This window comes from Pseudophryne corroboree, chromosome 2 (assembly GCF_028390025.1).
Source record: "Pseudophryne corroboree isolate aPseCor3 chromosome 2, aPseCor3.hap2, whole genome shotgun sequence".
Lineage (NCBI taxonomy): Eukaryota > Metazoa > Chordata > Amphibia > Anura > Myobatrachidae > Pseudophryne > Pseudophryne corroboree.
Window position 1 is genome coordinate 400,359,093 of NC_086445.1, and position 14,936 is coordinate 400,374,028.

Genomic DNA, 14,936 nt, shown 5'->3' on the forward strand with positions numbered 1-14,936 from the left:
GACTATTGGGGACAGTTCGGGGAGTAAATCTCCTACAGAAGACTGATTAGCGCTGCAGATTGCAGTCCTCGTTATTACAATCTGACTCCTACTGCATGTACCAAAAGCAGAAATTTGGCCCTGATAGTTAACACCATCTTCAGATTGCATAAACCGCTTCAACCTTATGGAGGCTTACTCGCAGGAGAAAGATCTTCTGATCCCTCTCCCACAGCCTCTGTCCGGCGGCGGAAACCGACTCTATGCGTACTCCCCCAGAGGAGACTTTTCACAAACATAAAAGACTCCTTAGTTGCGCTCACCCCCTGCCGGCATCCTGGCAGTCGGGATCCCGGCGTCGGCATTCTGACCGCCGGGATTCCGTATCCAACCCAATAAATGTATTGGCACACACATACACACACACACATTAAAAAAAACAAATATTCAATTCTTTAGAATTAATAAAACATTTGTTTTAATAAAGAAGTAAAAACACAATGCAGTATCTACATCAAACGTGATATATTACATATACATATTTAGATTTCTCAAGGCAGTAAAAACAGACATTTTCATAAGGATCCTAACTATTCTCCAAGTCATTATATGTGGCAGAGTCCATTGTATACACATTATATTCTACATGTCACTTTATTCACCATGGTTTCTAACATAACCATGCTTCACAAAGAGGAGCTCATTTTAACAATAGGCGACTGATTAATGTACATGTATATTCCTACACAGTGCGTGACACTGCATGATTATTTCTAAATGTTGTACATGTATAGTTTGGGGGCCCCCGCCACATGAGGAGTGCTTATAGTACCAAACGATGTGTAATAATAAATCACTAAACAATGTACTGCTTGTATGTCAAGCTATTCTGCTCCTGGACATGGGATGGCATCTGCTGCTCTTCAGCTGTTAGACCGCTAAAATGCCAGCATGCTGTATTCAGTTCCTGACTCTGATCTACATTAAAGAGTAAAGGGTTAGGATGGCTGTGCCATTGCAGGAGAAAAACAAAAAGAGGCAAAAGGGATTTCAACTATAGAGGTCTATTTACTAAGCCCTGGAAAGAGATAAAGTACCAACCAATAAGCTGATTTTATTTTTCAAACACAACCTACAGCACGGCAGTTAGGAGCGGACTGGTTGGTACTCTTTCTCTCTTAAAGGCTACAACCCATAAACTACAGGATATTTGGAACATATAGGGGGGAATTCAAATGTTTTAAAAGTCGGTTGAGTGTCTGTTTTTCCTGTCTATGAGGTAGGAAAAAACAAACACCCAACCGACTTTTTAAACAATTGAATCTCCCTCATAGTATTGAAAGTAACGGCTGAGCATGGCTCTTCTAATAAAGTGAAAAATGGCTTGTGTACAGCAAGCAGTAGGGTATGGTCTCTCCACGGAAAGGCGCGCGCCCATAGACTGCAGTACAATGAATAAAACATGCTGCAGGAAATGGCCCCCTATCAGCTCCTGATCGGCTTTACCTTCAGTAGTCACCACCATGAAAAAGAGCCAGAATAGATTCTCTTTAAAAAACGGATACTAAATATTTTGTCATTTAAAAGCAGCAGAATAAATGTTAAAACAATATTCACACAGTTAAATAATAATACAAGGCAGAAACCTCTATCAACACTTAATGGTGACATGCAAGTTGCATTTAATCAGGTACAATGGGAAATACAAGTAACTTATGTATTGAAGGAGCTGTACACTTAAGCGTCATTCCATGGCATCGGAAAGATTTGATTGCTTGTAGCCGGCAGTGCTTTGAAAAGGGGGAGGGCAGTATTCTCAGTGCTATAAAGGGGGCATCAGATTGGCTAGAGCAGTTCATATGACGCAGATGCCATTAAACACTTAGCTGTACAACTCCATCAGGGATTCTAAGAACACTAGGCAAAATCTACAGAAGCAAACTTGTCATACATGTGATACATCAGTCTACAGATCAGTAATGCTTTTAGAGAACGACAAAGCAATTTTAATGGTATGAGTGGTGTATTAACTATAATATTTAATATTAATATTTTCTACATCTCAAGTGTCCATGAAAAATTATATTGCTTTTCACTTTCATTTTTTAGTTTCAGTGTTGCACCGTTTGATAAATTGCACTTAAATTCAAAGCACTACATTTGGCAATTCAGATGCCTTGTACATCACAAAAGGACGTTAGAATGATGTTGTATTAATATAACTGCAGGTAGATTACAGACATGATGAGAACTGATGAATGTGTGATGTATGCTATAAATGAAGTCGTACAAGTACAGCCATCTCTGTGGTCAGGTGGTGGCTTTCTATGGCCTTTGTACATAAAGGGTCCATTATTAAAACAATACCAGACAAGAAACAGCTCAGACTGAAGCCAAAATGCTTTTGGTGAGAGTTTGCACCAATTGACACCTAGGTGGTCATTCCGAGTTGATTGCTAGCTGCATTTGATCGCAGCGCAACGGTGAGGCTAAAAAAACGCAGTTCTGCGCATGCGTATGCGGTGCAATGCGCACGCGCAACTTACAGGCACAACGAACGATACAGTTTTGCACAGGGTCTAGCGATGCATTTCAGTCGCACTGCTTGCTGCAGAGTGATTGACATGAAGTGGGCGTTTCTGGGTGGCAACTGACCGTTTTCAGGGAGTGTTCGGAAAAACGCAGGCGTGGCTGGGCGAACGCTGGGCAGGTGTGTGATGTCAAATCCGGAACTGAATGGTCTGAAGTGATCGCAAGCGCTGAGTAGGTTTTGAGCTACTCTGAAACTACACAAAAAATTTTTGCAGGCGCTCTGCGATAAAATTGTTTGCACTTCTGCTAAGCTAAAATACACTCCCAGTGGGCAGCGGCATATCGTTTGCATGGCTGCTAAAAACTGCTAGCAAGCGATCAACTCGGAATGATCCCCTTAATACTGATAATATGAAACATGGGAACAGACTGGTTGGACAAAGGCAGAAGAAATGGTTCTCACATACTTCACAGGTTTATATGGCTTATATAATGTGACTTCCATCACATTGCTAACATTGTTAACTGCATTAGTTACATGGCTAAAATATCATCTCACCAAACCTTCTAATTTAAACACAACATATAATACATAGATTTTCTATACTTTTTACTGTAGTATTGCCTTAGTACAAATAATACATCTCATAACTTAATTCTTTACAGCCATTTACATACTGGTATGGGAAACATCTCTGAAAATGAAATTTCACAATAAAAACACTGTAGAATAAAACATGATGCAATATTTCCAATGGATGAAGACTGAAATGCTCTTATAGCACATACTGCACTGCCTGATTCAAGGACAAACATTTCATGAAGCCCAATGTAGAGATTTGGGGCCTAATTCAGAGTTGATCAAAGCAGCAAATTTGTTAGCAGATTGGCAAAACCATGTGCACTTCAGGTGGGGCAGATGTAACCTGTGCAGAGAGAGTTAGATTTGGGTGGGGTGTGTTCAAACTGAAATCTAACTTACAGTGTAAAAATAAAGCAGCCAGTATTTACCCTGCACAGAAACAATATAACCCACCCAAATCTAACTCTCTCTGCAAATGTTATATCTGCCCCCCCTGCAGTGCACATGGTTTTGCCCAACTGCTAACAAATTTACTGCTACAAATCAACTCTGAATTACCCCCTTAGTTAAGTGCAAGGTCCCATATGAGCCTGGCTGGATGTGCTCACACAAAGAATAAGAGATATTTACAGTACCATAATACCCAGAAGTGTGCGCTGAGAACATCACACCTGGCTTCTGTGGGACTTTGCGTTTACGTAAATCCACATCATGTAAGGGTATTTCAGATTTTATAACATTATGGAACAGTCTGGATTTAGGACATTTCAAACATAGGGGTTAATTCAGACCTGATCATAGCAGCAAATTTGTTAGCAGTTGGCCAAAACCATGTGCACTGCAGGTGGGGCAGATCTAACATGCGCAAAGAGAGTTAGATTTGGGTGGGTTATTTTGTTTCTGTGCAGGGTAAATACTGGCTGCTTTATTTTTACACTGTAATTTAGATTGCAGTTTTAACACACTCCACCCAAATCTAACTCTCTCTGCACATGTTATATCTGCCCCCCCTGCAGTGCACATACAGCTTTCAGTATCCCATTATTCGTCCAATTCCTATACAGATTTGCTGGAACAGTTGAGGCTGTGGTCCATCATAGAACCATAGTCTAGCTCTGAATAGCTGGGGATTTGTGCAAGAAGATATTTTTAATATTTTTCATTTAATAAATGTAATTTGTTAAACATATGGACATCAGCTACCACCTAAACCAAAGATTAGGAGGGGACAGCACCAAGGAGTGGAAATTGCCCTGTTGTTATCCCAATATGAGCCTATATGTAAAGGTGATGTACAGTATTGCTAGATGTAGAGACATGCTATGTGCACAATGCTACATGGGCAATGTAAATACCTACAATCCCATTAGGATTTACAATGCTGTCAAATTTTATGTGGACAGGGAATTTACTGTATTTGCCCATGTTAGTGTGTAAATTGCAGTCATTTGGGTTATACAAGCAGCAAACATGTAAGATAATCAACCAACGTAACAGGACTATAAAAGAACAGACGCACAGGTGGTCTTTGGCACAGTAAGTAACGTTGAAAGTATCAGTACACTTCAGATTTCTTCAATTTGTGTGCCATGGTCCAGTGGTTATAACAGTCTCTATAGGCAAGAATATGGCATGGCATGAAAGGCCAATATAATACAGCAATATAATAATATTGAGGCAAATGGAGAAATGAATGCTACAGTCTTCCTACAGTATCTATATGGTGCAATAGGAGGCAGGACATCCGTGACCGGTATGGAATATACAGGCCTCTCCTACATTAAATGGCCACCATCAGCAGCCCAGTGCTTATGAAGTACATATGTTTTTTTTATGATGCTTTAAACATATAGAGAAGGACAATATTTGTTTTGTGCAGAACATAAAGAACAAGTCAATGTAAGGAAAGGTTTGCCACATAATAACATGACGTGGTGGTACAGAGGGTCCATGTGTTGCTGGAGCATATTAGCGCCATATTAGACTATTTCAACTGTACATAATAAACTCTAAATAGTCTATCAAAACTAATGTATTTCTATTAAGTAACATTGACTAGAATGAATCTTCCTGGATGTATTGGCCAAGTTAATTCATCTCCACATTCTTAATGTTTCCAGTATTTACAGTGCAGTCCTGAGTAAGAACCAGGCAGAAAGAAGAGTAACGCTGCGCCCTCTTGTGACAGAAAACTCAAGTAAAAAAAAAGTCAATGTTTACTGAACTGTTCAAGGAATGCATGTTGTATCAAAGGAGGAGGAAGGCAAGTGGCACCTCTGTGGAGCAGTTCACTGAACTGACCCTCCTGCAGTCATTTGGGTTATACAAGCAAAAGAAGAAAACAAAAGTTCTGTCATCTGCTGTCAGATGAATAAAGTGCACTGCAACTCTTGTAACAGCCCTCAAAACACACACCAAAACTCAGCCCATCTTAACTTGTGAGTTCCATGCACTGTGTTACATCGCTGAATCTCAGGAGGACTTCACTCTCCTATGTACACCTGGAGTAAAAAGAGCCATTTCCTTTTTTAATCCTTGAAGTGCATCCTATGACAAGTCAAATGGAATGTGTAGACACCGCAGACTGTTGCCTGATGTAGGTCTGGAAACTCTTGTCTCCTATTGGATGTTCCCTTCAATGAATAAAAAAACCGAATTAGACATCTGTGTAGTTCAGCAATTTAAGTTATACAGAAGACAAATAGTAATAACAAGTGAAGGTAACACTAAAGCATTAAAAATCCTCTTGAATTATTTTAATCATAGCCTTAGATTTTGAGAAGGCATACTTATATAAAAGCACCTACTATGCCTGGGGGTTCGGTATGTATTACAAGTGGACGGGATGCCGGCTGTCCATATCACGATAGCGGCATCCTGCCCGCCAGAGTGCCGACAGTGGGGCGAGCACCGAGAGTCCCCTTGCGGGCTCGCCACGTTGTGGGCCTGGTGGCTCACCACAGGATCTATTTGAGTGGGAATAGCCCTGGTGCGCCACATGTTGTATGACCCTGGTCTATATGGTCTCATGAACTTATGTAATTTTGTTCTATGGTCTATTCCCTAGTGGCGAAATACAAATAAAATACAAAAATAAAATTTCAGTTGCTATTAAACTAGAGGCCGTTAGAAGACCTTTGCAATATATGCAACAAAAACAATGATTTCTATAATCTTTTTATTATTCCCCCCCCCCCCCAAAAAAAAAAAATCTATATAGTATATTTTTTTTTCCATTGTATCTACTAATGTACAAAGTGTTTATATCTAGTTATGCATAGAGAGGCTGGCGCACAGTGAGATCTACACTAGTTTGTGTAGCACAAAACATATCAAATGCTCTGCATTAGACACATACAGCACAAGCATGTCCAAGCCGTGTTATCTGAAGGTAGTGGAGTGCAGGGTCAAAATCAAGATGACAGTTGTCAGATCTAGAGAACCACTTGACTGGCTGATGGCAAATGCACCACAGACAAAGCTGCCTGTGCCTGTATAGCAAATGTGTACATTCCATTGACGCCTACAAGTGAATGTGTATTTTGCAAGCAAAACAAATCGTTGAAAACATGAGTGAAATGTACGTGACATGCCTGATGTAAACTGCCACCAGCGCCGACCTGCGCACATCATGCAGCACCAGCCAGTGTACATAACTGGTGATATGTGAGATTTCCAGGTCTAGATATCTTGGGGATATGACAGCTGAATTCAGTTTTCTGTATAATGTAATATACTAACAATTCTTTATTATGTGCTTTATGTTTGCTAGAACATATATGGTTTACTCTACTGATTGCACTGCTTGTGGAATTCCACATGATGGGCTGCATATACTAAACAGCAAGGCAAGTAAAAGTACAGAAAAGTTGGAATATGGCACATGGTACGGGATGTTGACGTGTACTCACTGGCTTCCATACTTTGTCTTCTTGAACTTATCCCTCTTGTACTGAGCATGCTCCTCTTCCAACATCTTCACAGCTTCAATGATGCTACATAGTGTCTTATAGGTTTCACGAGGGTCGTCAATAATGAAGCTGCTGTACTCCTCCTGTTCCGGGCCGTCATACACAGATCTACTACCACAGGCCTCTAGCAAGACACAGAAACAAAGTGCACAAGACATTAAGTTTCCCAGCCTTCTTACTCTGACAACACACAAATCTCATTGACAAAGCTTTAGATAGGAGATGACCCCAAACATTGCTATCACATGTTCTTTACGTATAAAATTAGCTAATTGCTAAATATACTGATGTGCTGTTGTTGGTTTTCAATGTAAAGTACTACTAAACACAAAATAAAAGTTCAAACAAGAAACAGGCAAAAGACTGAAAAACAACAGTGTAAAATGTACTACCAATACAGCTATACAGTTCTATACTATTCTATAAGCCAGTGGTTCTCAAACTCGGTCCTCAGGACCCCAACACAGTGCATGTTTTGCAGGTAACTCAGCAGGTGCACAGGTGTATTAATTACTCACTAACACATTTTGAAAGGTCCACGGGTGGAGCTAATTATTTCACTTGCGATTCTGTGAGGAGACCGGCAAAACATGCACTGTGTGGGGTCCTGAGGACCTTGAGAACCTCTGCTATAAGCAATGTCCTTGAAGCACATATGGGTTCTGTATTGTATTCCAGCATCAATACTGATGACAAACACATAGAAAAAGGAGGCATTAAACATACAGATGGCGTCCTAGCACATCTTACATTCTAATCGTGGTAAATGCGACTCATTTGCTCTGAGCCTGCGGATGTGCGAGGGCACTGCGCATGCACTGACAATCCATAGTCTTGCATGCTCTGCATGCCTCCGCAAATGGGTCGCAGCTTGCTGCGTATAGTCGCAATTGTGGCATATTCACACCTGTGACCCATTTGCGGGTAGGAGTATCTGTAGCTTATAAAGAATTGTGAAAAGGGTCATTTCCCCCCTTCTCTGTATACAAGGCCATCTTTACAGCATTGTAGGCTCTGGGCAAACCCCCCAAAAATAGCTCCAGCCATCCACCAATCAGCATGCTGATAGCCATTCACTGCCTGGCTGAAGGCTGGTAGAGAATGCTGCCTAGCCGCTCTGATTGTGTGGCCACTACCCTTCCCTACTCAAAGGCCCCTAAAATTGTGTGGCCCTGTGCAGCTGCCCAGTGTAGCTATATGTTAAAATGGCCACTGGGATAAATTGCAAGTTCACCTTTTATCCAAAAGGAGGAAGAATCGCTGCTCTGTGTGCTTATAGAGAAAGGGAAGAAGGTGCCTTCCGAATCACAGGCAGAGCCCTTCTATTTGTAAGTTACATTTACATTACAATATGCATGGACAAGATAGGTTTGTCTTTTCCAACCAAAAGCTGCACTAGCTACTCGGGTCCACAGAAGTCATTTACTCTTACCTTGCATTTTCTCTAGCTTGGACATATAGATGTTAAAGAGAGAATAAATACGTTCGGTTTCTCGATCACCATCAATGACGAGCTGGATATTTGCTGGCAGACCCCTGCAATAAGGAACTCAAGTATCAGGAGCATTTAGACATACAAGAGATGGAATCGGATATATAACACAATCCGGGAATAGCCGAGGACCTTATCCTGAATGTACATAATACAAAGATACAACGCCGTATGGACAGCACAAGTAGCCTGACCTGTAGTCTTCATATAAAATCAACATTACACATTTCAAAATTCACCATGTAGACAAGTTCTTAGAGTATCATAGATCATTCATTCACACACACCAATACAATTCTTACCCAGTACATGGCGTGCAGCCAGGGGCGTTCTCTGAAGTAGCCTTGCAGCATAACCAGTGGCCATTCAGGTAGGCTGAGGGATGGTAAACAGTGAGGCGTTTCTTGTTACACTGGCTGACTTTGGTGAGTATATCTATCCATTCCTTAGCTTCAACGCAGTTATTTGCTTGAATGTACAAAGTACGTATTGGCTGAATAACTTGAAACATCTTAAATGACAGAATGTGACAAAAAAAAAAAGCATTACAGCTAATTATAGGCAGACGTGTTCTGGCCACTAAACTAACTAGACTGCCATACAATGTCTCCCCCTTCTCTATCATCTGATTCCACTACCCCCTGCACCCCCATAGATGGTCTTTATGGCAAAGTGCATCTGCTAATGTAGTCAGCAAGTTTGGGCAGTATGGTGACTGAGCATGGCAGTACTAGTGATAAGGGAGGAGGATGTATCATTCATTCCCTTCTCCCCTAAATATCCACAGTTGTCACTGTCCGTTACCACCGACTACTGTACACAATGATGTGCCCAGGGATATGTATCACTGTGCGCTTTCTTATATTGTTAATGGGAAAGAGGTTATTGCTGGCGCAGAGACCTGAAGATGTTCTCTATAAGCCTCATGGCATCAGAACTCATGATTACAATTAGTTTCTCTAGTGGAAATTGTTATCTCTTTTCCAAACTAAGCCTTTTATCCTGCATCATAAAAACCCATATACCAACTTAAAAACATAACACTCATTATTAACACTGGTGCCCAACAAAAGTTACAGTTTGTCAACTTACATTCTTCATTTTGAAGGATTCCTCTTCTACTTTCTCTACAGCTAAAATGTTTTCAATTGGAATACTGCATAGTGGGTGATCAGCTGCTAGAAATACAGGGAACAACAACTTAAACATGGAAATTACAAATACATTCATTGGTTACAGCAGAGGTTCTCAAACGCGGTTCTCAAGGCACTCCATATCTATAACTCAGCACAGACGGTGAAATCAAATTGACTGAGGTGCTAATAAAAAGTCACCTGTGGCTAAGCATGGATATACTTAAAACCTGGACGGTAGGGGTGACTCAAGGACCACATTTGAGAACACCCGGGTTACAGTTTTAGAATTAATTAAATACACAAGGCGCAAATTCCGTAACAGTTAAATACACCCCCACCCACCCTTTTTTTTTTTTTTAATAGAGTAGGGTGTAGGCCAAAATAAGGGAGGCAGGCAACCTCTATAAATCCATGTGGACACCTTTAGCAGCCAACTATCAATACAGGGTGAACTGACAGGTGCATAGATTAGCTAGATTTAATTAAAACTAATGTTACTTTGGATTTCAAAGGCACAGTGAGGCTGACGCAGTCATGAATGCAAGTCAATTTTGTCTACGGATTTGCGTTTTCTGGCATTGTGCATGCTTCATAGCAAGTGCACATATCTACAGGTAACGTGTGACTGAAAGGGAATAACTGGGTGGTAATGGGGAGTTCACATCTAGGCTAAGTGCAAGGGTGCATCTAACTGAACAGCAGTATATGCATTGTGTGCATGCAGAGATAAGTCTAAGTCAGATGTGTCTCTTGCACCAAAGATAGGTCTGATGCAAATGTTGGCGATGAAGAGCATTAGTAGGGGCAGCGTGGCTGCATAGATTAAAAGGACTCTGCATACAGGTGAATATGTGCAGTTATCCTCAATGCACGCAATGCAGGTGCAATTGCGCCCTCCTGTGGGCAACTCTGAATCAGCCTCAGTATGCACAGACACCACTGGAAGGAAAAAAGGGGTCATGTTTCAAATGCAACAATTTATTTTACCTCACTTAAAAAGTTCTTATTTTAACAAATGAATCTATGCATGACTTACCTTTGCTTTTATGGTATGTAAACTCATGGTTAGTAAGCCGAAACCATCGCTTCTTGAAATTTTTCATACCGAATCGCTTCCGCCCTTGGGCTCTTTTGATCATAAACCTGGGTGAAGATCACAGATACACAACAGTCATCACTTTTATTTAGATAACAAGTAAAACTAAGATAAAAAAAATAAGATTTTACTCACCGGTAAATCTATTTCTCGTAGTCCGTAGTGGATGCTGGGACTCCGTAAGGACCATGGGGAATAGCGGCTCCGCAGGAGACTGGGCACAACTAAAGAAGCTTTAGGACTACCTGGTGTGCACTGGCTCCTCCCACTATGACCCTCCTCCAGACCTCAGTTAGGATACTGTGCCCAGAAGAGCTGACACAATAAGGAAGGATTTTGAATCCCGGGTAAGACTCATACCAGCCACACCAATCACACCGTATAACTCGTGATACTATACCCAGTTAACAGTATGAAATATAACTGAGCCTCTCAACAGATGGCTCAACAATAACCCTTTAGTTAGGCAATAACTATAAACAAGTATTGCAGACAATCCGCACTTGGGATGGGCGCCCAGCATCCACTACGGACTACGAGAAATAGATTTACCGGTAAGTAAAATCTTATTTTCTCTGACGTCCTAAGTGGATGCTGGGACTCCGTAAGGACCATGGGGATTATACCAAAGCTCCCAAACGGGCGGGAGAGTGCGGATGACTCTGCAGCACCGAATGAGCAAACTCTAGGTCCTCCTCAGCCAGGGTATCAAACTTGTAGACTCTTGCAAAAATGTTTGAACCCGACCAAGTAACAGCTCGGCAAATTTGTAAAGCCGAGACCCCTCGGGCAGCCGCCCAAGAAGAGCCCACTTTCCTCGTGGAATGGGCTTTTACAGATTTAGGGTGCGGCAGTCCAGCCGCAGAATGTGCAAGTTGAATCGTGCTACAGATCCAGCGAGCAATAGTCTGCTTAGAAGCAGGAGCACCCAGCTTGTTGGGTGCATACAGGATAAATAGCGAGTCAGTTTACCTGACTCCAGCCGTCCTGGAAACATATACTTTTCAGGGCCCTGACTACGTCCAGTAACTTGGAATCCTCCAAGTCCCAAGTAGCCGCAGGCACCACAATAGGTTGGTTCACATGAAAAACTGATACCACCTTAGGAAGGAATTGGGAACGAGTCCTCAATTCCGCCTTATCCATATAAAATACAGATAAGGGCTTTTGCATGACAAAGCCGCCAATTCAGATACACGCCTGGCCGACGCCAAGGCCCACAGCATGACCACTTTCCACGTGAGGTATTGTAGCTCCACGTATTTAAGTGGCTCAACCTAATGCGACTTCAGGAAATCCAACACCACGTTGAGATCCCACGGTGCCACTGGAGGCACAAACGGGGGCTGACTATGCAGCACTCCCTTAACAAAAGTCTGAACTTCAGGCAGTGAAGCCAGTTCTATTTTGGAAGAAAATCGATAGAGCCGAAATCTGGACCTTAATGGAACCCAATTTTAGGCCCATAGTCACCTCTGACTGTAGGAAGTGCAGAAATCGACCTAGCTGAAATTCCTCCTTTGGGGCCTTCCTGGCCTCACAGCACGCAACATATTTCCGCCATATGCGGTGATAATGGTTTGCGTTCACTTCTTTCCTAGCTTTAATTAGCGTAGGGATAACTTCCTCCGGAATGCCCTTTTCCTTCAGGATCCGGCGTTCAACCGCCATGCCGTCAAACGCAGCCGCGGTACGTCTTGGAACAGACAGGCCCCCTGCTGCAGCAGGTCCTGTCTGAGCGGCAGAGGCCATGGGTCCTCTGAGATCATTTCTTGGAGTTCTGGGTACCAAGCTCCTCTTGGCCAATCCGGAACAATGAGTATAGTTCTTACTCCTCTCCTTCTTATTATTCTCATTACCCTGGGTAAGAGAGGCAGAGAAGGGAACACATACACAGACTGGTACACCCACGGTGTTACCAGAGCGTCCACAGCTATCGCCTGAGGGTCCCTTGACCTGGCGCAATATCTTTGTAGCTTTTTGTTGAGGCGGGACGCCATCATGTCCACCTGTGGCCTTTCCCAACGGTGTACAATCATTTGGAAGACTTCTGGATGAAGTCCCCACTCTCCCGGGTGGAGGTCGTGTCTGCTGAGAAAGTCTGCTTCTCAGTTGTCCACTCCGGGAATGAACACTGCTGACAGTGCTAACACATGATTTTCCGCCCATAGGAGAATTCTTGTGGCTTCTGCCATCGCCATCCTGCTTCTTGTGCCGCCCTGTCGGTTTACATGAGCGACCGCCATGATGTTGTCTGACTGGATCAGCACCGGCCGGTGTTGAAGCAGGGGTCTAGCCTGACTTAGGGCATTGCAAATGGCCCTTAGTTCCAGAATATTTATGTGTAGGGAAGTCTCCTGACTTTTCCATAGGCCTTGGAAGTCTCTTCCCTGTGTGACTGCCCCCCAGCCCCGAAGGCTGGCATCCGTGGTCACCAGGACCCAGTCCTGTATGCCGAATCTGCGGCCCCCTAGAAGATGAGCACTCTGCAGCCACCACAACAGCGACACCCTGGCCCTTGGAGACAGGGTTATCCGCCGATGCATCTGAAGATGCGACCCGGACCACTTGTCCAACAGATCCCACTGGAGGATCCTTGCATGGGACCTGGCGAATGGAATTTCTTCGTAAGAAGCTACCATCTTTCCCAGGGCTCGCGTGCATTGATGCACCGACCCCTGTATTTGTATTAGGAGGTCTCTGTCTAGAGACGACAACTCCCTGGACTTCTCCTCCGGGAGAAACCCTTTTTATCCTGTTCTGTGTCCAGAACCATACCCAGGAACAGTAGACGCGTCGTAGGAACCAGCTGCGACTTTGGAATATTCACAATCCAGCCGTGCTGTTGTAGCACTTCCCGAGATTCTGCTACTCCGACGAACAACTGCTCCCTGGACCTTGCCTTTATAAGGAGATCGTCCAAGTACGGGATAATTATTTCGGCCATTACCTTGGTAAATACCCTCGGTGCCGGGGCAGACCAACGGCAACGTCTGGAATTGGTAATGACAATCCTGTACCACAATTTTGAGGTACTCCTGGTGAAGAGGGTAAATAGGGACATGCAGGTAAGCATCCTTGATGTCCAGTGATACCCTGAAATTCTCCAGGCTTGCAATAATCGCCCTGAGCGATTCCATTTTGAACTTGAACCTTCGTATATAAGTGTTCAAGGATTTCAATTTTAGAATGGGTCTCACCGAACCGTCTGGTTTCGGTACCACAACATTTTGGAATAGTAACCCCGGCCTTGTTGAAGGAGGGGTACCTTGATTTCACCTGCTGGAAGTACAGCTTGTGAATTGCCGCCAGTACTACCTTTCTCCGAGGGCAGCAGGCAAGGCTGATGTGAGGTAACGGCGAGGGGGAGTCGCCTCGAACTCCAGCCTGTATCCCTGTGATACTACTTGCAGAACCTAGGGATCCACCTGTGGGCAAGCCCACTGGTCCATGAAGTTCCCGAGACGCGCCCCCACCGCACCTGTCTCCACCTGTGGAGCCCCAGCGTCATGCGTTGTACTCAGAGGAAGCGGGGGAAGATTTTTGATCCTGGGAACTGGCTGTCTGGTGCAGCTTTTTCCTTCTTCCCTTGTCTCTGTGCAGAAAGGAAGCGCCATTCACCCGCTTGCTTTCCTGAAGCCGAAAGGACTGTACCTGAAAATACGGTGCTTTCTTAGGCTGTGAGGAAACCTGAGGTAAAAATTTTTCTTCCCAGCTGTTGCTGTGGATAGGAGGTCCCAGAGACCATCCCCAAACAATTCCTCACCCTTATAAGGCAGAATCTCCATGGGCCTTTTAAAGGCAGCATCACCTGTCCACTGCCGGGTCTCTAATACCCTCCTGGCAGAATGGACATTGCATTAATTCTGGATGCCAGCCGGCAAATATCCCTCTGTGCATCCTTCATATATAAGACGACGTCTTTAATATGCTCTATGTTAGCAAAATATCATCCCTGTCTAGGGTATTAATATTATCTGACAGGGTATCAGACCACGCTGCAGCAGCACTATTTATGCTGAGGCAATTGCAGGTCTCAGTATAGAACCTGAGTGTGTATATACAGACTTCAGGATAGCCTCCTGCTTTTTATCAGCAGGCTCCTTCAAGGTGGCCGTATCCTAAGACGGCAGTGCCACCTTTTTTG

At 43.4% G+C, this 14,936-nt stretch overlaps 1 protein-coding gene across 4 annotated transcripts in view; it reads right to left on the reverse strand.

Moving 5' to 3' along the window:
* Window positions 1-430: 430 nt before the first annotated feature.
* RASA3 (RAS p21 protein activator 3) overlaps window positions 431-14,936 on the reverse strand; it is a 398,462-nt gene continuing 383,956 nt past the window's right edge. For 2 of the 4 annotated variants that reach the window (XM_063953391.1, XM_063953393.1), the window contains 6 exons: window positions 10,730-10,836; window positions 9,650-9,732; window positions 8,860-9,068; window positions 8,498-8,601; window positions 7,006-7,189; window positions 431-5,727 (listed from right to left, as the gene is read on the reverse strand). In XM_063953391.1, the coding sequence (XP_063809461.1) occupies window positions 5,652-5,727; window positions 7,006-7,189; window positions 8,498-8,601; window positions 8,860-9,068; window positions 9,650-9,732; window positions 10,730-10,836 (763 nt within the window). In that variant the 3' untranslated portion in view covers window positions 431-5,651. Of the gene's footprint in view, window positions 5,728-7,005; window positions 7,190-8,497; window positions 8,602-8,859; window positions 9,069-9,649; window positions 9,736-10,729; window positions 10,837-14,936 lie in introns of all 4 variants that reach the window. The other 2 variants (XM_063953390.1, XM_063953392.1) reach the window with 1 other exon arrangement.